We start from the raw sequence: 24,449 nt of genomic DNA on the forward strand, positions 1-24,449 counted from the left end.
GGAGAGCTGCAGACCAGGGACAATCCAGAAATGCTCATGAATGTCAGTTTAGAAGCTCTCAAAGTTCTCAAATAAAGCACCTTTTGAAAAAGTCAATGTTTGTTGGGAATTATCTGACAAAACTAGGAAGTATTTTTGGTTTAGATATTAAAAGTTATGGTTGTTTATTGATTATAGTAAAAAAAAAAGCAACTTTTAGGAAAATGCCTTGCGAAATCAGACATTTTAGCTGCAACAATCACAAAAAATGCCCGCAAAATCCTGGAGGGATCTGTTAGTGCTCAGACTGTGTGACAGGGAGGACTCTCGGCTACTACCACACCAAATTATAGTTCAACATCTGTAAAAATAACTGAGTTACAACGAGTTTTGTGTTTGCTAAGGCTGATCAACTGTGGCGGCCATCTTGAACTTTGTTGACTCCTAAAGTTGCACATCAGATGATTACTTCCTGAGAGTTTTAGTCAGATTCATCCTGTGGTTCATGAAATATTTTGCTAAAAGATAAATGAACATGCGTGATTGGCTAACTTTCTTTGTGTGGAGTGATTAAAAATAAAGCTGTGGAGTGTTTTTAAAAAGAAAAAACTATAGAACTACAGAAGAAAAATAACTTTAATGAAATTTAATGACTCTCACTGTAACCCCTTATAGGATGAGCTTTAAAGTTAAATAAATCTGTGGTTCATTTGTGCTCATTCTTCTGGAAAATGTGTTTTTTTTAAATCATGTCTTAAACAACAACAACCGGCGACGTTAAGCTCTGCCGTCTCCGCCTGGAATCGGGAACGACACCAGAACAAGTCCTGTTTCACGTCCACGCCTGAAATAGTCGACGGAGCGAATCCCCGCAGAGCGCCGGAAAATGCAGCCGAGGCTCGGATAAGAAACACGCGTCGGCGGCCGGATAATTCGGGACATCTCTTTAGCAGTTGGCTGATCCGTTTCCTCCTCCACAAGGCTGTACTGGCACCGTCTGCAGCTCACACACACACACACACACACTGGCAGCCCAAACTTTCTGTCACTTACAGTATGCTTAGTGTGCACACAGAGTCTGCACACTCTGCAGATTCTCCAGCAGATTCATACTGAGGCACGGAGGAAACTTTCAAAGTAAAATCAGCCGCCTCCGTCTCCTTTTGATCTCCGCGATTAGAATCATATCCCCACTCCTTTGTTTGCTAACACCTTTCTTCTTTGTTGTGGATAAATGCCAAAATGGGATAAAACTCAGATTTTCATATATGAGCAGATCAAACGGATCTGAAACACAGAATGAGCGTTAGAAAAGTGAGATTTCAGAGCGAAAATCTGCCGGATTTGGTTGCAGTGAGGTGACGTTAGTTTGGAGAGGATGAGGTCTTCGGTCTTCTGACTTTGTCACAAGACCGAACATCTTAAGGCCAAGAAATATCACATGAATGACGTCTGTGTGCGAGAATCTTTATTTCAGGCGGTCTGGGACGAGCAAAGAATCGTCTAAAGCTGCCCCGGCCTTTAAATGTGGTGGATAAATACAACAAAATAAAATGAAAACAGGGGTATTTTTTAACATAATAAACGTAAATCCAACGTGTCCTCGCAGCTTTGTTAGCTGCGTTATCAACATGATTAACACCCTCTCCTCCCCCTGATGTTCTGTGTTTAAACACGCCCTTCAAAATAAGAGACACCACAAACATAAAGTGCACAAAGAATACTGAATCAGTGGAGCCCTGTGTTTGTTTCTCAGTAACCAAACGGTCCCATCTTCCAGAGACGTTTGTTTTTTACTCGTTTAGCTGCTTGTGGGTTTGTTTTTAGCGGGAACGGATCACGTGACCCAGATAAGACACGCATCAAGAGTGAGTCAGAGACGGATGGAGTCAGTTTTTCAAAATAAATGTCGTTCAGACAGAAATACTGTAAGTTAGTTATTCTTTCTGTGCGGCCCTGTACCAAATGACCCACGGACCGGTACCGGTCTGCGGCCTGGGGGTTGGAGAACCTCTGCTCTAAAAGACTAGAGACCAGTTTAGGCTGTTGAATAGCTGGACAAAGTGATGAAAACGTGATCTTTTAATGACTCAGTGGGCTTTATTTTTGGAATAGACAACTGGCGGGGCGAGTTAATGAGTCAAAAGATGATGGATTGACGGCAGAATTAGATTAATGGAGCGACAGACGGAGGGCTGAACGGGTCACCAAACCGAAGGGTCTGATTAACAGATTCTGCTGCGATCAAAGGACGACCAGTTTAGATTGATGGTTTTACATTAATGGTCATCTATAGGGAGATGATAGTAATAATAATGTTTTGATCCTTGGACGGACAGATGTAGAAGTCAAATGATGATTGGGTAAAATGGTTAAAATGGATAAATTACAGATTTATAAAATGGAAAGATGAATGAGACACAAACTGATGACAGGATGGATGAATACGTCAGTAGATGGAGACCAAATTATATTTATGTATGGGTTAATTAACTGATAGCTAGTCAAAAGAGCACAATAAATCGGACAAACTATAAAAGTTATTGATTGTTGATGGATGGATGATCGATTTGTCAACAAATAAATGGATTAATGGTCAGTTTTTTGTTTACGGCTGATAGAGGTGTGTCTCAAAGGTGAATTAAATTAAATCCTTGGTTATAATGTTGTAAATGGAGGAAAACGGATGAATGATAAAGTTTTGGAGATTTACGAATCGATGAAACGGAGCAGAAACGATGGACAGATTGATGGTTGCTGGGGTAATGATTGCAGAAAGGATAAATTTAATAAAAAATGGATTTTTGTGGAGCTATGGATCCGAACCCTGACAGAGGAGTAAACTGATTCTTAATGATGGATGTGAATGGGTCTAAAGACAGATGGAGTTCCCAGCTAACGAAGGAATGTCACAAGATCATTGATGGGAAAACGACAAATAAACTGATGATCCAAAATATTCTTTAAGTCCGAAACAACATTAAACAGTGACACTGTCATTAAATTTATCACAAAATATTATTTTACTCTTTCTTTATGTGGATTTAGACCAAAGTTCTCAAGTTTTCTGCTGAAGAATCTGCCTGAAAAAATAAACTTTAAGATGTTTGCTTGTTTCATTTCCTCCCTGGTCACAAAAAACAGGAAGTTGAAGCATGAAAAGACCAAATCAGGCGACCGTTTTGGTTGGTGGTTTGTGTTTGTGTTCTTTGTTTTTTGTCACTTTGAAGAATTAAAAAAAACAAAAGATTTTTCAGATCAGAAATGACAAATGAGTTGTTTAAGAATTGGATCTAATTTGCAAAAAAACTAACAATTTCCAAGCTGTACCTCGCACCACTTTAGGTCTTATTGTCAGTTTTGCCACTGAAATGTAATATTTAGCGTCTTAATTGGTGCCAAATTTCCAAAGTGTCTTTCAATTTTTAAGATTTTTGTTTCCAGACTGAAAGGTGTTCAGATACGACACAAATTTCGTCATTTATTCCTTCGTTGTGACAAAGCGAGAAGTGGAAAATGAGGAGAGAAATAAAGATGATCAGAGGAGAACAGATTCAGAAAGAAGGAGGGCTTTAGGCCGTCTGTCTCCGAGGTTTATTATGGTCAGTCTAATCCGACCTCTGTGACAGGCCTCTCACTGTTCTTCCTCCTCCTCCTCCTCCTGCAGCCTCGGGCTCTTCTGTCACTTTTCTCTGCTCCTCGTCTCGCTCTCCTTCTGAACTCGGAGTGCACTTGTCATACCGTCATCCCTCTTTTTTTTGTCTGCTCACCATATGCTCTGCATTTGAGAAACGAGGGCGAACTTTACACGTGGAGAACCGCAGTTTAACGAAAGACGTGCGGTTTCTGTCGCTCGTTTCAGACAAATCAGCGCCGTTGGCTGTTTGTAGCCATATGAAACGAGTTTATTAAACCGTTTGGCCAAAGAAAAGCTAATTCCTGCAACTAAAGGCTCCGATGAGACAGCTTAAGAAGCTGAAACTGAGTTTTTAAGTGAAGTGAAGTGAGATTTATTTATATAGCACTTTTCAGCAACAAAGCGCTTTACAACAGAAACAAAAACAATCCAATACAGCAGGTACATAATGAAACACAAAAAAAGGAAAACACATCAATCATGTATAATCTAAATGAAATATAAGATAATCTAAATAAAATCACGAAACGAGACATTTAAGCGTGAGCATGAGTCAAAATAGTAGTTAAAATAATCTAAATAAAATCAAGATAAAGTTAAAGCTGAACTAAACAACAATTAGGAATCTAACAATCTATCAGTGGTGGGCCGTCAGGACCAGCAAGGCCTAACATAACCAAGAATCATGATCATAATTGTGCTAAAGTTTAATTTAATTTTTAATTTACTTTCCCTAGATATCTAAAACTATTCATTTTCTCTTCATGTCATATTACGCTCCTTCCAGTGCTGTTGTTTTAAGGTTAGAGTTTTTATCCAATCAGAATTCAGCTCTTGTGTTGCCAGGCAGGATGAAATGTGCCCGGGCCTGTCAGTGAACGGGCAAATACAGTTGATAGACAGCTGCGATAGCCAATCAGATCACGAGTTGTGTCAGTCAGGCCCTCTAGTTGGCCTCACGTTGAACGTGACATTTACGCGTCCTGTGATTGGATATGGATATTTGCTAGTTAGAGCCGCGGCAGTGCTGTGATCGACAGAGTCACACCCGGGACTGTTAACGGTTTAAAACTTTTTTAACCCACAATGGCTGAAGGAGAGCAACACGTTGATTTGGTTGCAGATTTACTGGCAAGACCGTTTTCAAGACGAACTTTCCAAGAGAAGCTAGATCTCGTTAGAGGAGGACGGCTGACCCCCGAGTTAGCTAGTTAGCTAGCTAACCTGTCCCGAGCTAGCTAGCTAGCTAACCTGTTCCAGAATGGATTTTGTGTTGAAATAAGTGTTTTGGGGGACACAGCCATTTTGGTGAGTGCAAACATTTTATTTATTTTATTCTACTTTATTTAGTTTTGACAGTAGCATACCAGATATGTTTTAATTGCTGATGCGGGTTTGTTGATTTTTAAAATGCGCCAGATAATAGCCCATTTTCTTCACAGCTGAGGTGACGCAATTTCTAACTACTCTCCAGTCCTGGTGTTATAAATGCTGGCATAATGAAAGGTATTTATTGACTGAGTTGGACATCACTGAAGGCCTAAGTGTGAAATGCATCGCCCGCCACTGACATTGTTAGATTGAATCCAACAATATCTAAAGTATGAGCTAAGATAAACTAAACTAAATGTACAGGAAGGCTAAATAAGCTAAAACATGACAATGCTAAAACTAACAGTACAGAACTTTCTAAATAGAAACATGAATCTTTTAAAGCTAAAAGAAGCAAAGCAGGCTTCAAAAAGAACAATGTTTCTGGAGGAACTGAAGAGATTTGGTGCATAAAAGTAAAAGTTTTAACAACTAAAAGCTCTTATCTCCTGAATAAGCCGAAGATCATAAATACAGACATGGACAAAAAAACAAAGGTAAAACAATAGTGTGAATCCTGTCGTTCCTGGTAAGAACTGTGGAAAAACACAAGCGTATCAAACAGACGTTGAGCAGCTGTTTCTGCTCCTTCAGCAGCAAATATTTGTCCTGTGAGACGATGAGTGAACTTCAACTCCGGCTTCAGTTTCCGTTTCTGTGAGTGAATTTCGTTTCAAATCGCTTTTCTGAACAACCACGGCCCCAAACTGTGAGTCTGCGAAGGCAAACACGAAGACGTAACACACACACACACACACACACACACACACGTACAGAACCGGGCAAAGAATACACACACACACACCCATTGTGAAGTCCTCCACACAAACAGGTCAGATTAACGAGCAGATTAACGAGGAGAGAGGTCTTTTGCGGGCGGAGTGGGAAACCCTTTCAGCAACATCACACACACACACACACACACAGCTGCAATCCCAGGATTTATAGGATGGGCTCTCTGATGCACTCCAGATGTTTACATCTCCATCCCCATGCATGACAAAAGGACTTCCACGGAGGATAAACAGCTGGACTTCAGTGGTGATGAAACTTGTTTTGAAGCAGTTTGGTTCGGCTCAGTTTATTTATATCCCACCAGTTCCCAACAAAAGAAAGAAAAAAACAAATTCAAGCCATAAATCCCATCACGGCTGATAAGAATCTGGTTTCCATTACGACAAATATAACCGGTTAAAGGAATGAACCGTTTGACAGGAATTCAAAGGTGCTTCAGATGATTAGAAATCAAACCTCTTTTCTTTTTAATAGCCATCTCTGATGCTGATTTTTATAAATCAGGGAAGGTTCGTGAAGCCAGTTGTTTTGTTTTAGGTAAATTTGGATTTAACTGGTGTTTACAGGATGTTTGATAGCCAGGAGCAGTAATAGCTTAGCGCTCTGAACACGAGTTCCTGTTTGTAATCACTCATTCACTCATTCAACATTTTTGATTTTTCAGGGAACGTCAGTGTTTATAAAGCGGCGCCCTCCATGGTTGTTAGTTCCTGACGATTAAACGCAGCAGTTGTCTTTATGATCGGTGCATACTTGCCAACATTTGGGAATGTCAATGTGGGACAACATGGTGTGAAGCGGGCACCACTCCCCCCCCCCCATCCCCCAACCACACACACACATTTACATTTTAAGCATTACATTATCTGTGTGTAAGTCTGTCTGCCCAAATATATACAGTTGTATATAAACAGCTTATTTATTCATCAGCTGATCATGTCTTTAAAACATCACTCCCAGAAATACACACAAACATCACAGATTCAACAGGATTTCCCTGAATTCTGATCAATTAATTTGAATTAAACACACATCATAGTTAAGATCAGGGCTCTCAAGTTTTGCTCTTTCTCTCCATCCTCTCAACTGTTATATTGTAAATACTGATCAGTAAACAGCTGGAACTTGTTATTTATTAGTAATTAGTAGCTTTAGCTAACCTGAACATTTCCAGGCCTCCTCTTGATGCTAAGACAGAACTTCCTGCTGTCTTTCAACCACTTTGAAAAGCTTTCTTTCCTGCCTCCATCTTTGTCTTTCTGCCTCTCCATCTTTAGCTCTCTGTCATCAGATGACAACACGACTCACACGAAAACAATCGCGCGTGCTCGAGGGGGCGCGCCACTGTGGACACAGAGTGGAGCGGGTCTCCTCTCTGCTGGAAGATTGACAGCTGTCAGTGTTTAGGGAAGTGGGCGGGGCTTACGGTACGCTGCAGAATGAGCGCTTTCTCACATTTATCCACCAAAGTCACTAGATTTGTCGCTAGTCGCTTTAAAAACATGCTAGAGGGATCTGAAAACTTGCTAAATATAGCGTTAAAGTGACAAAAAGGCTGCGTGCGTGTGTGGTTTTTGCGTGAGAAATACAAAGTGTGGCGTGTGAGGGCCAAATACGGGACTTTTGGCTGTCCTGCACAGGGTGATGCGGGATGGTTGGCAAGTATGTCGGTAGAGGGATTCAAAGACGACCACTTGACTTGTTTCCTCTCGTCTGACACGACCTAATTAGGTGTTTCAGACACTCTCCGCCGAGGCAGGCCCACCTCAGGCTGATCGGACCTGGGTGTGTGTCATCTGGTGCCTAAGTGGTTATCTGGCCTCCTTTCGCTTCAGCCGCAGCCTGCGGCTTCTTCTTTCAGCAACAGTTTCCTAATTGGCCTCCAACTCCCTCCTCCTTCAGCAGCCCTGTGGTGAAACCGGCTCAAACAAATCCTCCGGCGAGCGGACCTCCGCCGTCAGTCCATTCGTCTCATCAGTAGGGAGCGCGACAAGGAGCACGTCAGCAGGAGTTGAACCAGAAGACGAGATCTGGGGATGGCATATTTTGGGTGGAGGCTTGTTCTGTTGGTTCTCCTCGTCCCGTTTGTTGCAGGAAGAGGAGAGGTGTTGGTTTCTTGTGCTGCGGATCTGAGGCCTAGCATCTCGGTGCTTTTAATCACCCGTTCACACAATAAACAGCCTGCTGCTCACATCTGCGATGCTTAAAAACGACACGGGCCACTAGTGATGACATCATTAAGCCAACAACACTGATTAGGACCCTCAGACATTAATTTATCTAAATATTTGTCATCTTTCTTTGACTGGTTGGTGTTGGGTGCAAAAAAAGCACATTTATTGATAAAGAAATCCTCATTCTGGTCAGCTATAACAATATTACCAACAACAGACACACCAGCCTTATAGTTTGCTGTTTTCATGTGGATGCAAGTCTGAAACAATTTAAAAACCATTCCTGTGAGGACAGGGCCTCTCCTCTGTCAGGGTTGCACTTGAAAACGACAGAAGAAGAAGTGAAACCTGAGAGATTGGGGAGGAAAACGGTGCTTTTGTCAGCAGACGCTCAATCCACACCTCCCCTAAGTGAGCTCAGGCCAAAGCAATAAACACAATGTCACTTCCAATGCAGCCCGACACGTGGAAACCTTCGACGAGTCCGTCTGCATTCACGTTTGTCCCCCTGAAACATGTGACATTCATTATCCAGCTGTGTTCAGGAGCGTAGATGACAGATGCACGCGGGGAGGTGGGCGAGGAGGCGGCGAAACACAGAGAGAAAAATGTTATTGAGCAGAACTGCCCGCCGGTGTTGGGGCTTAATGACTAACATTTGAAAAATAAAACCAAGTTATATGGAAATGAGCCCATTTGAGAAATTAGCTTCTCAATCATAAAGACATAAACACCCAAATTATTCTTGTTTTCTTTGAGGATCGCTGCTTCTGGAGCTCCGAGCTGATAATTTAGCATGATAATTGACACGCTGGGAACAGATTTTACAGGAATGACATGTGATTGATTCAAGTTATGAAACGAATACCCTCACAAGGAGCAGATGAAACAGAAGAAATCCCTCCTCGTGCGGAAATCTTTCCACACTTTCCAACCAGCTCTCCCCTTTTAGGGGTTTAACAAAAACATTCAGATACACTTTAAACGCACTCCTTGGGGATGATGTTTCAGCCCTGCTTTCTGTTATCGGTCATCCTTATGTGCAGAAGCATGAGCGGAGAACAGCCGAACAAACGACTCTGCAGCCGGAGCTTTCAGCACTTACCACCACTAATATATTCATTTCCCCGAAGCCCGCCGAGTTGGGTTAATTCAGCTGTCTGATTCATAATTAACTACAGAGTCACTCCAGTTTTCAGAGTTCCTTAATGCACTGAAAAGTTGGACAGCGAGACACAAATGTGCGTGAAACCACAGCAGAGAGCTCAGTTGAGCTCAGGGATCACCAGACTGAGAGCATTCATGTTGGCTTCTGGTGTTTATGCCTCCCACATATCTATCTGTTTATCTTCTGTCCACGGAGTGTGTGTGCGTATATATCCTCTGCAGCTGGAGGTCAGATCTGAGCCTTTCTGCTCAGACAGACAACGCGTTCCTTCAGCGGCGAGAAGAAGACGTCATTGTCCGTCCCGTCTGCTGGACAGCCGCGGGCGGGTTTCCTGCCCCACAAAGACTCCCAGGCTGCTCAGATCAGTTTGACCCGCTGGTTGACCTCCGACCCCTGTATCCTGACACTGACCTCTTCCCGGCTTCTCATCTTGTTTCCATGAGAGAAAACGGGAAAGGAATATTTTTCTGTCAGCAAAATATCTCACGAAACTCTGGATGTTCAACATTTGGAGTCAACCGGATTCAAGATGAGCTACATTTTGGTGTGGTAGTAGCTGAGAGTCAACCCTGGGATGTCCTCTGAGTGCTAACAGATCACGCCAGTTTATCGCAGGAGACGGGCGGGCGATATGCATTCCTGGTTTCCCGCCACAGTGCCGCACGCAGGCGTGGCGCAGCTACTGCAGGGAGGATTTAAAGACGTTTCTAGAAGCGGTGCCATGTTGATGAAAATGTCTTTTAGGAAAAAAAATGATTTAAAATAAAGAAAAATGGACGAGGAAGTAGCAGATTTTATGAAGTTGCAACACAGTTTCCCCGATTTCTTCACTAAGAAAAGAAACAGGAAGTGAGTCATGCGAGGATCTTTATTCTGAGCACAAATCCAACGAGTCATCCAGAAACCCCTTTCAGCCACAGAGGAACTTTTAAACTCTCCAAAATGACTTTTCCTCTTTTTCAACTTTCTTCCACATTAAACACAGAGTTTACACCAAATCTTATTTCATCCTCCGAAGTCCCCAAACAGTCTGAGAGAGGAGAGGGGGAAACCTGCGCTCTCATTTCCTCCTCTGTCGGATTACAGCTCTCTAAATGAGAACAAATTCCTCGTCTTTTTCGCCTCCTTTTTAATTTCCCTGCAGGATTGTGCTGCTGTGGTTTTTTTTTTAAATTTATTTATTTATTTCGTGTCTGCACAGCCAAGGTGAAGGATGAGGATATTTTTCAGACTTTTTGGCCCAATTTATTTTCAGGGCGTTGACTGATCCTGCTGGCTTTAATGGGATTTACTTCAATATAAAAGTTTATTAATTTATCATTTTACTGCAGGGGGAGTGGTCATTCCAAATGATTTCTCATCTAACCCCTGATCAGATGTTAGGAATGTGTAACTGATGGTCACTTTCCTGTGTGAATATTGACAATCTGTGCAGATATATTGTTCTGTTTCTGTTTATTGCTCAAAAACTGAAGGCAACAGGTTTTGCTTTTGTTTGTCGTGTTAAGAAAATATCTTACGAACCACTGGACTGAACATTAGATGCACGTCTGCAGCTAATTAACCCGAAACAGGATGCTTGTCATTCCTCATCATTTCGTTGAACCCAGACTGTAACTCAGACAGTTTTATGAACTCTGACTGATATCTAACTCATCTAATATGAGACCAACCATAACTTTATTTCCCAGGTTTGATCTTAACGTCTGTAATTGTCTCTTCTCTCAACTGAAGATGATCTGAGACTGAAACTCTGGCCTGAAAGGCGACGGGCGATATGCATTCCTTTAAGGAACGTTAGGCCTTTGAATTGTAAAAATGCAAACAGGTGTTCTGTATTTTTATGTGTCAGGATGTGTGCAGAGAACTGACAGGACTGAGAATCACTTCGCTTACAAATGAGTGAAACCGCGAGCAGGAAGGGAGATGGGGGAAGTGAGAAAAGGGACGGGTGGACGGGTGGTACCGGGGTGTGTTCCAGCTCCGACACACACTCGGTCCATCAGAAACCACTCGAGTCCTGCAGAGTCTGAACTCTGTGGCCTGCAGCGCCCCCCTCACCTCCCTGTGTGGACGGGGACAGGAAGCTGCTGCAGAGACACGGCGTGGACTCGGAGCTCGATGTCTGAGATAAAAGCTGAGGACTCGGTCAGAGCGGTTTGGGTCGGGGGGTGGGGGTATCTGCCTTCAGACGAGATAAAAAGTACCTGTTTGTACAAAGAACCAGCTTCAGATCCTGGTTTCTCAGAGATCGCTGAAGAAAACACATCAAACAAACCTTCATGACGCCACAAAACCTGCCACAGGTCCACTGATGTGGGTTTGGTTTATAGACTGTGCTCACTTTTAGGAATCAGGAGACCAGATAACCAGTTTTTAAATCAGAACTGCAACGGGTTTTTGTGCACATTACAATCTGAGACCGGTGGTGTCCAGTCCTGGTCCTGGAGGACCACCATCCTGCAGGTTTTAGATCAGGGGTGTCAAACTCTAGGCCTCGAGGGCCGCTGTCCTGCAGGTTTTAGATGTTTCTGCTCTTCAGCAGATCTTCAGGGTCTGCAGAAACCCGTTCATCACTCAGTCGTTCAGATCAGGTGAGTCAAAGCAGAGAAACACCTGAAACCTGCAGGACGGTGTCCCTCCAGGACCAGGACCTTTTCTCATAAAATGATCCGAGTTTAGGACTCCAGCTCAGTGGTGTCCAGTCCTGGTCCTGGAGGGCCACCATCCTGCAGGTTTCAGCTGTTTCTCTGCTTTGACTCCTGATCTGAGTGATTAACTTCTGTGGGACCTGAAGACCGGCTGAAGAGCAGAAACATGTAAAACCTGCAAGACGGTGACCCTCCAGGACCAGGACTGGACACCACTGCTCTAGCGTGAATGGTGGCGGGCGATATGCAACCTTTTAAGAGATACCAGGCCTTTAACTTTGTTCAAATGTTCCTGCAGATTTCATCAGAGTTTCAGGAGCTGGAAACCTCAACACTGCATCTTGGATGATGATGATGATGATGATGATGACGATGAAGACAAAGTTTAAACCTCCTGTTTTCCTTCATCAGATGGTGATGAATTCCAGCCGATGGCTGAATTTAGATATAAGTGCGTGACATCATCTTTAAAATAAGTGTTACTGAGTCAGTTTCTCTCTCTGCTGCTACAAATTCAAACCTTTTTTTCCCCCGGAGTTTCAAGCTGTTGTGGCTAAAAACAGCCGAAAAGGAAGAAACGTGGGGACATTTATCATTCTGCTCAAACTTCAGCTGCAGAAAACCTGTTCCTGGTGAGCAGAGCAGCTTTTGGAGGAACTGTTTGTTGTTTGCAGAGAAAAGCGGCGAGCAGACAGTGTTTGAACAGACGGGTTCAGACAAAGAGAAACGGATGGAATAAAACGTCTGAGAGGAGGAGGAGGAGTGACGGCGTCGCTCTGCAGAAACACTGAGTCACTGCTGGGTTTAGCTTCGCAAACCTCGGCCTGTAAATTCCTCTGTGATGCCTTCCAGATGTGCTGTGAGCATCTGGCCGCGGGGGGATCGCAGCACGACGCCGCGCTGCATGGTAATGACTTGTAATGTATGAGCGGAGCGCGGTGAGGGGAGGAGTCAAATTCCACTTCTCCATCTGGATCGGCTCTATTCCAGTCCGACTCGTCCTTAAATTTAGACACACTGGTTTTAATAACCGTGTCGGAGTTTACAAACTGCTCAGGAATAATAATAATAAAAGGCGTAGCGATCCTCGGCTACCACCACATCGGATTTCAGCTCGGCGTCTGCAGACGTGACGGAGGTACGAAGATTTTGATGTTCAGGATCAGTCAGTGAGTTTAAATCTCTGAAGGCGAGAGCCGCGGGTGGAAGGGGAAATAAAAAGCTGAATTTGAGCGTCTGCTCTCAGGCCATCAGCGGCGGCTGTTCTGCCTTTGAGCAAGGCATTAACTGCAGACAGCTGCTGCTGCTGCACACTCCTCTTCAGCCACTTCATTAAACTTCTTGTCTGTGTGAACGCCTCCCGCCTGCACACACACACACACACACACACCTCATGTTTTACAAGCACAGAGAGGAATGTAAAGTTTCAGGCCGTGAATCAAACCTCCAACATAAACATCATTTAAAGACGTTACAGCTGAAGGTGTGACGCAGAAGCAGAAATTATCCACCTGCAGCTCACAGAACCCGACTTAAACCCGACTTAAGCTGAATAATTACAGTGGACGATCGAGGCTCGTCTCTGAAGGTCAAAGGTCAAGCTCGGCTCATATTCCTGAGCAAATAAGTTCTGCGAACAGATCGTAGAACTTTTCATAAAATTTTTCACCATTCATGGTGAAATTTCAGGTGAAATAAGAAACTTTCGTTCATTCATTGGATACAAGGTGGGCGATCATGTAATTGTCTGTTAGCAAAATATCTCATGCACCACCGGGTGGATTTGAGTGAATCTCTCAGAAATAAATCCATCTACGACAGATTAACTTTGGAGGGAAACTGATTCAAAATGGCCGCTGCAGCTGACGGACCTCAGCAAGCGCAGGAACACTTAACGTTCAGTCAGTCGTGCAGATGCTGAGCTGGTTGTAGCTGAGAGTCGTTTTAAACGGGCCTGAAACCGGTTCTGTTCCTGAGGAGCTGCTGCTCCTTAACACATAAATAATGTCAGACTGTGATTCTCTCAGCTCCTGGAAGGCAGGAAATGTTTATTAAAACACAGAGAAAAGCAAACATTTCAGCCCCCTGAGGAATACACACACACACACACACACACACACACACACACACACACATACATACACACAGAGGGCTGTGAAGCGGACTGAAGGGTGTTGGCCGGTGAAGGATGAGTCCAGTCTGATGAGGACTTTCTGAGGGACTCTGAGGGAATCAGAGGGACTCAGAGGACTCTGAGGGACTCTGTGAGGACTCTGAGGGACTCTGAGGGACTCCGAGGACTCTGTGAGGACTCTGAGGGACTCTCTGAGGGACTCTGAGGACTCTGAGGGACTCCGGGGGACTCTCTGAGGACTGTGAGGGAATCTGAGGGACTCTCTGAGGACTCTGAGGGACTCTGTGAGGACTCTGAGGGACTCTCTGAGGACTCTGAGGGACTCTGTGAGGACTCTGAGGGACCCTGAGGGACTCGGCGGACTCAGAGGACTCTCAGGACCCCCGCAAGACTCGAGTAGTTCTTGGAGAAACGCTTCAGTCTGAGATCAGTTGTGGTTTCAGGGTTGGGTTGAAGCTGTTAAACGTCCAACATTAGACATGAAAAGTGAAGTGTATTTTTTCTCTAATCGGTCCACGTCTGACCCTGATCTCCTCTCCTCTCCTGCAGGTACGACTATGTGGAAGTTTACAACGGCGGAGACGAGTTCTCGCCCATGTTGGGGAAGTTCTGCGGGAAGATCGCTCCCTCTCCCATCGTCTCCAGCGGCGGGCAGCTCCTCATCAAGTTCGTCTCGGACTACGAGACTCACGGAGCCGGGTTCTCCGTCCGCTACGAGGTCTTCAAGACAGGTGTGTGCTCAGTGCTAACCCTAACCCAGTTCAAGATGGCCGCCACAGCTGACTGACATCAGCACAAAAATGGCTTGATTGGGTGTGGTAGCAGCTAACGCCGCGCCGTACTCTGAGGTCACAGGGTCATCGATAGTTTGAGTCAAAACAGGAAGTGAAACACTTTCGACTTTTCTGTCGTGTTTTCGTTCCTCTCTGCAGACCGGCTCTGCGTCTCGAAAGTCTTTAACGGACTCGTGACCCGCAGCGTTTGTCTTTACGGGTCTTCCCTTTAAGGGACGTTAATTTCTTTCCCGTTCCGGAGCCAGCTGAGATGCTTGAAGTGAGGTTGCACGTTGTTTTAATCATAAAAACATCACAGTGCAGATTTATTAAAGTCAGGATTGTGGCAATATTTAAACATCTGCATTTTATTAATTGTCTTATTAATTCTTTGTGTGTTTGAACCGTTTCCTGCAGAGTTTGTAGAAGGACCTGATCTGAGCAGATGTCAGACTCTGAACTGTTTCACCTGAAACCCGATGATTTGTTCAGGTCTGAAGCTTTCTGTTTGACGTCCTCGTTGAACCTTCGGTGCGCTGACCTCTGCGCTCTGTGAGCTAAACTCTCCGAGCTCCTTGGAGGGCTGGAGTCTCAGGCGGGGCAGGATAGACGTCCATAAACACTCCCAGCGTTGGGAGGACCCCCACGTCCCCCTCCCCGTCCCTTTGTCCTACATTTGTATTCACTCTTCCTCTTCACAAACAACCCGCCGAATCTCCTGTGACCACTTCAATTTTCCACCAGAGGAGACCGGACATAAATCAGATAAAAACATGAGATTTCTTCTCCGTACCCCGGAGAGCAATAACCGTCGGAGGAGTCACGGGATCCAGAAATAACAATCCCCAGGTGGACGAACGTTAAATGGGAGGGGGACGGTGTCTTCTTAAATGAGCAGGGCGGGAGACGTCCTTCGCTTCTCTGGGAACTTTAAATTATTCCTCACTTCTGATAAGGCGGCGTTAAATTTCCTGCTTGTTCTCCGGGAGCGCGGCAGGTCGCCGAGTAATAAATCCGTGAAAGTAGGTCAACGGCGTCTCAGTTTAGAAGGTCCTCAGCGTCTTTTATCACCCGCCGGCCCGTCTCTCTGTCTTTGTGGACGAGCGTGCACGTTAGCAAATGTCTCATGAAGCACCGGACAGAAAATGAAAAAAACCAGGAGGTGAACGTCTACAAGTGATTAACTTTTGGTGTCAGTCCGATTAAAGGTGACACACGTCGATTGGTTTTTCAGACAATTATTTTCAAGGTTTGATCTAAAACACGGGTGGAAAGGTGAAGAGAGAGCTGAGTCAAAAGGCAAAGCTCTCGATTTACCGGTCGATCTACGTTCCTACCCTCATCTATGGTCACGAGCTTTGGGTAGTGACCGAAAGAACGAGATCGCGAATACAAGCGGCTGAAATGAGTTTCCTCCGCAGGGTGTCTGGGCTCTCCCTTAGAGATCGGGTGAGAAGCTCGGTCATCCGGGAGGGACTCAGAGTAGAGCCGCTGCTCCTCCACGTCGAGAGGAGCCAGCTGAGGTGGCTCGGGCATCTGGTGAGGACGCCTCCTGGTGACGTCCTACCGGGAGGAGGCTCAGAGGAAGACCCAGGACACGATGGAGGGACTATGTCTCTCGGCTGGCCTGGGAACGCCTTGGGATTCCCCCGGAGGAGCTGGCCCAAGTGGAAGTCTGGGTCTCCCTGCTTAGGCTGCTTCCCCCGCGACCCGACCCTGGATAAGAGGAAGAAAATGGATGTTTGACCTAAAACAGCTCTGCCCTGAGAGGCGGCGGGTGATATGCATTCCTTCAAGGAAGTCCAGGCCTTTTAATGATGTCTGAGCTCAAAAAGATAAAGGCAGACAGAAATATTTCCGCAGAGACGAAGCTGCAGAGCTAAAATCCTGTTTGTTACACTTCGCTGCTCCGACTGTAATGGAGTTTAAATGTGGCGAGGAGAAAACGGCGGCGTGGTGTGGGGTAGAGACGGGGGGGAGGGAATCACCCGAGTGAGTCCAAGAGCTGTTTTTAACTTGTTAGGGGGTGGACGGCGTGTATTGAGGCCAACACACACTCAGTCACGTCTGTGTCCCAGTTTCAGAGGCGCTCCTCGATGCCAGAGCATCCATCTCATCTGCAGGTCACCCCTGCTGCCTCCAAGGACAAACAGTCCATTAGCTAAACGAGCCCAAGGTCCCGCGCACCTGCCCGCTCCTCCGAGGGACGCCAACACGTGCACGAAACAGCAGCGGCGGCGGCCGGGCGTGCTCGGCAGCAGGGAGCAAAACAGAAACCTCTCGAATCTGTCATCCACGTCTAATTCCTGCATTTAGATTCAGACCAAACATCAGAGAGCCTCACCGAGTCATTCTGTCAGGAATCAAGGAAAATCTCTCCGTTCGGAAAATATCTTGGCTTCCAGCTCCAGGTGGCGTCAGGTAGAGCTTGATTTTATCCGTTCTCCATGAGCTGGTCCGTCTGAGGGAACTTTTCATCGCCTGCTGCCTTCGTGTCGAAGTTTCAAACAAAGAGGAAACAAGATCTGACGACTCTCAGCTACTACCACCCCGAATATCAGCTCAGTGTCTGTAAAACTGACCGAGTTGGAGCCATGTTTGATCAGCTCGAGCTGTTGGCTCTCTGCAAGTTTAATCCCAACTCCTGCAGTGGTTCATGAGATATTTTGCTAACAGACAGCTGTTTTGAATCAAAGCTGTTTCTAAAAGGAGGATTTAAATATGGAGCCTCCACCCAAACCACCAAAATACACAAATATGTCTGGTTTTCTGAGCTCTGCATGTGTGAAGATCTAAATTTAAACGTGATAAGTCTTTTTTTTTTAAATGTTTCTCTGCTTTTTGGTGAATCTGTTTCTTTTTGGACAAGTTCAGGTAAAAACGTCCAAGCTGTCCTCTCAGCTCGACCACAGTGACGATTCAGAGGATTAAAATCTGCTGATTCTGGTCATAAAAACCATCCTCCAACAGGAAAATCACAGTTTTCTAATTTAGGTTTTTATGTGTGGTATTTTGTTGCTTTTCAGGCATTCAGGAAACCATAAAAATGCAGTTTTTTATTTGTTCAGACAGAAAAAACTTGTTTTTCTGCCCGATTGTACGGACAGGATGGTGCCTTCTTAGTCTAAACTAAAGGTATTTGGTGTAAAGTTTATGTGGTAGTAGCTGAGAGTCATCATGAATCCACGATCTGAGCATTTACACACCTCGTGAGATGTGGCTGTGGCGGCCATCTTGAATTTAAACTCTGTTGTGAAAGGATTATTGTCATAAAGCCAGAAGGTTGGACGAGTAAACGGCTGGATTTACGACTCGTTTTTAGCCAAAGTTACTCGGAGCCCCTTCCGAGGGTCTGAGGGGCCGCGTGTGGCCCGGGAACCGCAGGTTGCAGAGCCCCGGCTCAGGTTCGAAGGCAGCAGGAGCGAGGGGGGCGGGGGGGACGCTCGGTGACTCAAACACAGGAAACTGCAGACAGTTTCTTCTTCTTCTGAACCATCAGAAGGTTTTTGTTTTCTCTTAAATCCAGTTTGTTGTCGCCTCCTCCCCCTCCTCCTCCCCCTCCTCCCCCCTCCCTGTTTGCGGCGGCGTCCCTCCTCTCCTCGCCGCCTGTCATTACTACAAGCGAAAGCAGCGGCGCTCGTCGCCCCGCCCTTCGGTGACCACATTGTACGTCTGATTTAGAAGCGAGCGGCGTTTGTCTCAACTTTCTCCTCTCATTGCAGGTCTGATTGAAGCGTCAGTGATTTAAAAACAAAAAAAAATAGAAAACAGATGGAAGTGGTGAGAAGACGGACGGAGAAATGAGTTTATTTCTTCCGTTTGTGACGTTTAAAACCGGAAAAATCCACTGAAGTTTGACGTAATCAAATAAGACGGTTTATTATCACCTACACCTAAAACCCGGTGTGTGTGTGTGTGTGTTCACTGAATGGATGCTAATGAAATTCTCCTGAAGTAATCGTTGGACAAACGTCTACAACCCAAACCAAGTTGGCCGACGTTAGGGGGTCAGTTTCACAGACACTGATCTGAAATCTGCTGTGGTAGTAGCTGAAGGTCAGATGATTTTAGCTGATGTGCATTCCTTCGAGGGATTCGGCTTCAAATTGAGCAACAAATGATCCGTTTCCAGAACTTTTAAAGGGTTTAAATTCTGAGTTTGTAAAAATCTGTAACGTTTATTTATTTATTTTTATTCCCTGACGGGTTTTTTTTGATCCTCCACACAGTTTCCTTCTGCAGAGTGTTCCAGCTGAGCGGGATCGAAGCCTTCATCGTCCCTCCTCATCGTTTATCATGTCGCCTTTTTAATGACACCACCTGTGTCAACAGCGAGGGGTCCTCTCCGCTCCGTGTGTGTGTGTGTGTGTGTGTTCGCTCGGGTCACATCTGGCCTGGCAACATGAGAACCCCTCCCACACACACACACACACACACACCCCACATGTTGGCGCTCACTCCGCCTCGCGGGGACGCCCGAACCACCTCCACGTCTCGTGTCTCGTCCCGTCCTCAGACATGCGTCTTCGTCTCGCGGTCCGTCTCCGGCGTCGACTGTAAGCAGCTGCTGCCGTGTTTATCAGAAACACTTTTCACGTCTCCGAACGGTTTCCAAGCTCAATCCTGACTGACAGAAACGTGCGAACACGGCGATCCTTCGCTGACCTTTAACCTCTCCAGAGTTCACGTCTCCGTCTGCAAAAAATAAGTCACTTTGACGTTTTAAAAACCCATCTGTCCTCCGTCCTCGCAGGTCCGGAGTGCTCCAGGAACTTCACGGCTCCCAGAGGAACCATCGAGACGCCGGGCTTTCCCGAGAAGTACCCCAACAACCTGGACTGCACCTTCATGATCTTCGCCCCCAAGATGTCCGAGATCGTGGTGGAGTTCGAGAGCTTCAGCATGGAGCCCGACACCTCGCCGCCGCCGGGCGCCGTCTGCCGATACGACTGGCTAGAGATCTGGGACGGCTTCCCTGCAGGTGAGCGGGACCAGATGGAGGCTGAGGTCAGCGTCAAGATGGGGGGTTTAAAAGCTCGAGTGGAAAACTGTTAAACAACAAATTAAAAGACAAACGCCAACATGGCTGCTGATGAAGCTGAAACTGAGTAGTTAAGGCTAAAAGGTAGCAAAAGGCTAGCTAAAAATGGCAAAAAACTAGCTGAAAGTAGCAAATGGTTAGCTGAAGGCTAATAAAAAGGAAGTAATATGCTGCCTAAAAGTTGTGAAAGGTTCACTAAAAGTTAAAAGGACCAGAATAGGAGCAAAAAACTCAAATATATTTAAACTTTGGTTGTTTTTAAGGTTTGAAGGTTTGTTTGAGTCTTTGTCTCGACTTCTGATTGTTTTAAAAAGGTAAAAAAAAAAAAAAAGATCAAAAGATGGGGCTGCAGAGGCGGGAGGAGGACGAGGAAGACGAGACCTTTTTACCTGCAGGCAGGAAACAGGAGAGGAGAACACAAAGATGGCCGCCTTTCCTGCAGGTTTATTTTACAAACCTGCTCCTGTCGGGTAATAGTTTCACTCAGAAAACCGCCCATTCTGAGCCTAAACTGACCTTTGTAAAGGAAACAGGAAGTAAACCTCCCGGGACGCTCCGAGGACCGTCAGAACCGACCCTGAAACCAAACCTCAGGAAATCTGAAGTGTTGCGTTAGAAATGAGGCTGATTGTTGTGACGAGCAGAGCTCGGCGTGTTCAGAGGAAGTGCGTGAAAGTGACACTGGTGACGAGTCGCACGCCGACGGGAACGCTCGTCACACGCAGGCTGGGGAACGGAGACTCCTACACAGCTTTGCTCATTGTTCCTTTACCGTCCACCATCGAGAAATAAGCTCATGAGTGACGGAGACGCAACCTGCTTGTCCCTCTGTTCACACGCCGCCGCCGCCTCCTCACCAGAACGGCACGTCTCAGCCTCCGCCGCCGCCTAATTATCCGTACAGACAATCGGCGGAGCTGCGAACCCCGTCCCCAGTCCCCTGGTTCCTGCCAGGGAGGACGCTGGCTCGGGACGTGAAGACTGGCTCAGGTACACAGACGGAGCGGCGCTTTCAAGCCGAGCCAAGATGAGAACCGAGCCAGGGCTTCTCCTGTCAGATGATCTGTGTTAGCGTGTGTGTGTGTGTGTGTGTCGGAGCAGATAAGACTTCATCAGTCCTCAGCTTTCCTTCTCCCTCCTTCAGGTCTTCAGACGGAAACGTTTCTCTGATTTTATTTAATCAAACAACACCAACAGTTGGACAAATTTAAAAAAGTAACGATTGGACGAGCATCTAGAACTGATTCAAGATGGCCGCCACAGCCAAAAAAAGGCTTCAAATCAGTCACCTTTATAGATATTTATCTTAAAATGTTTGTGGCAGCCAGCTGATCTTAAAAAGGTTTAACAAACTTTATTTATTTGGTTCTGTGGATAAATTCTGATCAGCCTAAAATGTAAAATATGAATTTTTCCTCCTGTTTCTCCTGCTGATGCCTCCTCCTCCTCCTCCTCCTCGTACGGACGTAAACCTTCGTTCCCTGCAGGATTCTTCCTTATTTTCTTCTCCTATTGGAGTGAAAGAAGCATTTCTCCTTGGCTCCGATAAGGCTGAGCATAATCCGTCACAAACCGGCGACTTCCTGCTTCGAGTCGTAACTGATAATTGTAATCCATCAGATTCCTGCAGCCAGCGTCCCCCTGAGATCGCTCCGTGTTTCTCTTCTTTTTCCTTTTTAATAAATTGTAATAATTTGCGTCAGACATGCAGTATCTCCGCCCTGCAGCCTCGTGTTTGTCGGATAAAAACGGGCGACGAACTGAGCGTCGCTTTTTATTATTAAAACAATTCATCTCCACCTCAGCTCCAGTTTGAGTCCCCAAATTACAAATATTTAAACACGACGCAGCTGTTAGCAGATGTCATTCAGGCCAGAAGTCGACAGATCGACCAGATGTGGTCCTGAGACGTTTCTGCATCCTGTCATCCCGCCTTCAGAAGAGGTGAGAGATGGAAGCTGACAGGAGATCAGCCGAAGGGGTTCGAGCAGATCAAAGGTTTTTATTTTTTATTTCCCAGTGGAAGAATGCAGGACAACCTGAGAGCTAAAATCTGCTGGAAATGAAGCTAAAAGAGGCAGACGCTACCTAAAGGGAGCAAAACACCAGTTCAAAGCTAAACGTAGGAAAAGGCAGGACAAAAGTAGCAGAACAGAAGCTAAAAGTAGAAAAGTGACAGCTAAAACCTAAAAGCTTTAAGTAAAATGTCACTAGCTAGAAGCTAAAATAGGAAAAAACTGGGTAAAAGTAGCTGAATGGCAGCTAAAAGGTAAAAACCGAGCCAGCAGGTGAAGCAGATTTTAAAGAGAACAAAGTTTTTAAGGGATTAAAGAGATCTTAGTGTGTTTCTTGTAAATAAAGTTTAAATATTTTGAAAAGTATAAAAGTAAAAATAAAGAGACTGAAGTCATCGTCTCCTGAATGAGCTGAAGCAGAAACTGTGATTAAAACTGAATGAACAGAAAATGAGCTGTCTGTCCTAAAAGCAGTCTCCGGGGTGATGAAGCTGACGTTGTCCCTGTGTCTTCGTCCTCAGTGGGTCCTCACATCGGCAGGTACTGCGGCCGCGGGTCGCCGGGCCGAGTCGTCTCCTACACGGGCATCCTGTCCATGACCATCACCACCGACACCGCCATCGCCAAGGAGGGCTTCTCCGCCAACTACACCATCCGAGAGAGGAGCATCCTCCCTGAGGACGAGGGTGAGCACGGGGGGGACGGGGGGACAGAGGACAAGAACCTCAGAACAAACAGGCTTTGGGAGTAAAAAGGCTTTTATTGTTTTATCTTCTCAATTTCCCAGCGTTGGTTTTTCGCCTTCAAAATAAAAGTCTCTGAAGCTGCAGCTGAAGAACCAAAAGATCCGAGTCCAATCGTCTTTAATTTTCAATCATTTAGGACCAGAAAGAGTTTATTATTCCAGTCAGTTTGACCTACTTTCAGTTTCATCTCCTGCTGAATTATCCTGCAGCTTCTCAGATTCGGTTCGAGATCTTTTATTTATTTATTATTTTTGAAAAGAAGCCGTTTATCTGCTTGTTGCAATGCTCGACCCATGAGTTTACAAAACTGCAGCCCAGATAAATCCAAAAGATTAAATTCCTGCAGTGAAACCTCATCAGCCCGTCCCTCACCGGACGTTTAACGGACGTCTTTACGTCTGTTTAATGACAGCAGTTCATATTTCACAGCTTCTTAGGTGCTTAACGTTACAAAATCATTCAGGATGTTCGTCTATTTTTTCCTTTTTTGACATTTTTTAAAAGGATTTTTATTTTATCAGGATGTTTGTTTGTCCCTTCTCGTTATTCATCTGAAAAACTGACAGGAAGCAAAATAAAAGCATTTTCTGTTAATTAAAAAAAAAAAGAAACAAAGGTTGAAACAGACAGAACTTCAACCCAACCGTCTGACGGCCGCGGAGGAGCCGGGTGTTGATCTCCTGCAGGGAATATTCAGTTTTCTCTGCTTCACCTGAAACATCCCATTGGCTGAAGCGTCTCTGAGGACGTCGGAGCCGTTTGGTCGATTTCCTTCTCCCGTCTGGACCTTCTGGTGGTCGGAGCGGCGGTTTGTCTGCAGACGCCTCTCCCACTTCGACAAAAACATCTTTCCTTTTGTTCCCAACGCTCTCCTGCGTGATCCACTGGAGCCTCCAGACGTCCTTTAAAGTCTCTCTGATTCACAGAAAACCAGCGGATTAAAAACATTTAGTCATTTTTCTCCTAATCAGTCGTGCATCGCAATGAAAACATCATAATCTCATCCTGCTCAGGGTGAAAAATGACCACAATCAGAACAAAACAGGAATAAAAGATTCTTTGCTTCTCTGACAGACAGAAACGGTGACGTCACACAATGTTTTTATCTCGTTACTTTAAAGCAGAATGAGCTGGGAGGGTTGTATATCATCCAGGCTCTGTGTTTATGCAGAATCAGCAGGAGATTATTGTGAATTATTGATGTTTTAAGTGTTTTCGAGCAGCTGTAATCAACGAACAGCACAGCAGTTTCTTAACGACTCGTTAAGTTTGATCGGCGGGATGAAAAGCAGGAAGCTGGAGTTCGGTTTTATCAAACCGTACGTGTGTCGTTGTGTGGTCTGACCGCACCGTTTCCTCTTCCTGGCAGGGTTCGCCTGCCTGGAGCCGCTGGGCATGGAGTCCGGGGAGATCCCCTCGGAGCGGATCTCGGCCTCCTCCAAGTACAACTCCAACTGGTCCCCGGAGCGCTCGCGCCTCCACTACCAGGAGAACGGCTGGACGCCGTCCGAGGACAACGTCAGGGAGTGGATCCAGGTGGGAGCTCGAACACGTTTAGATCCTCAGAGCTGATTTAACTCCACATCAAACAATCTGTATTTAAATTAGATCTGTTCAGATTATTGCCTCTAAACTGCAGCCGACACTCAGCTGGATAAAGGGTTAAAGCTGATGTTTAAGTGGAGTGAAATCCTTCAGGAGGAGTCGGGGTTGGAACGGAGAAACTGACTTAGATCTGAACGCAAATAACCTGAAACTTAAACCAAATACAAGCTGACATCTAGAAGCAGGTCAACCACTCATTATCAGTTACAATGAAGACCAAAACTGAATTAAAATAGAAGCATTTATTTAAAACAAGTGACTTGAATGTGTATATGACATGTATTTGTGTGTGTTTGTAAATCCATGGGGATCAGCCTCATCTGAAGCAACAGAGGACTCAGGGCACAACCATGATGACTC

At 45.5% G+C, this 24,449-nt stretch overlaps 1 protein-coding gene across 5 annotated transcripts in view; it reads left to right on the forward strand.

Annotated features, from left to right (window-relative positions):
- LOC108243851 (neuropilin-1a-like) overlaps positions 1–24,449 on the forward strand; it is a 152,771-nt gene that overhangs the window by 102,821 nt on the left and 25,501 nt on the right. For all 5 annotated transcript variants that reach the window (XR_005234570.1, XM_025008902.2, XM_025008901.2 and 2 more), the window contains 4 exons: positions 14,459–14,640; positions 19,436–19,663; positions 22,260–22,424; positions 23,854–24,020. Coding sequence is in view for 4 of the 5 variants with exons in the window: in XM_025008900.2 (XP_024864668.1) it covers positions 14,459–14,640; positions 19,436–19,663; positions 22,260–22,424; positions 23,854–24,020 (742 nt within the window). In the remaining variant the exon portion in view is untranslated. The remainder of the gene's footprint in view (positions 1–14,458; positions 14,641–19,435; positions 19,664–22,259; positions 22,425–23,853; positions 24,021–24,449) is intronic.

The sequence above is a fragment of the Kryptolebias marmoratus genome, linkage group LG20 (assembly GCF_001649575.2).
Source record: "Kryptolebias marmoratus isolate JLee-2015 linkage group LG20, ASM164957v2, whole genome shotgun sequence".
Lineage (NCBI taxonomy): Eukaryota > Metazoa > Chordata > Actinopteri > Cyprinodontiformes > Rivulidae > Kryptolebias > Kryptolebias marmoratus.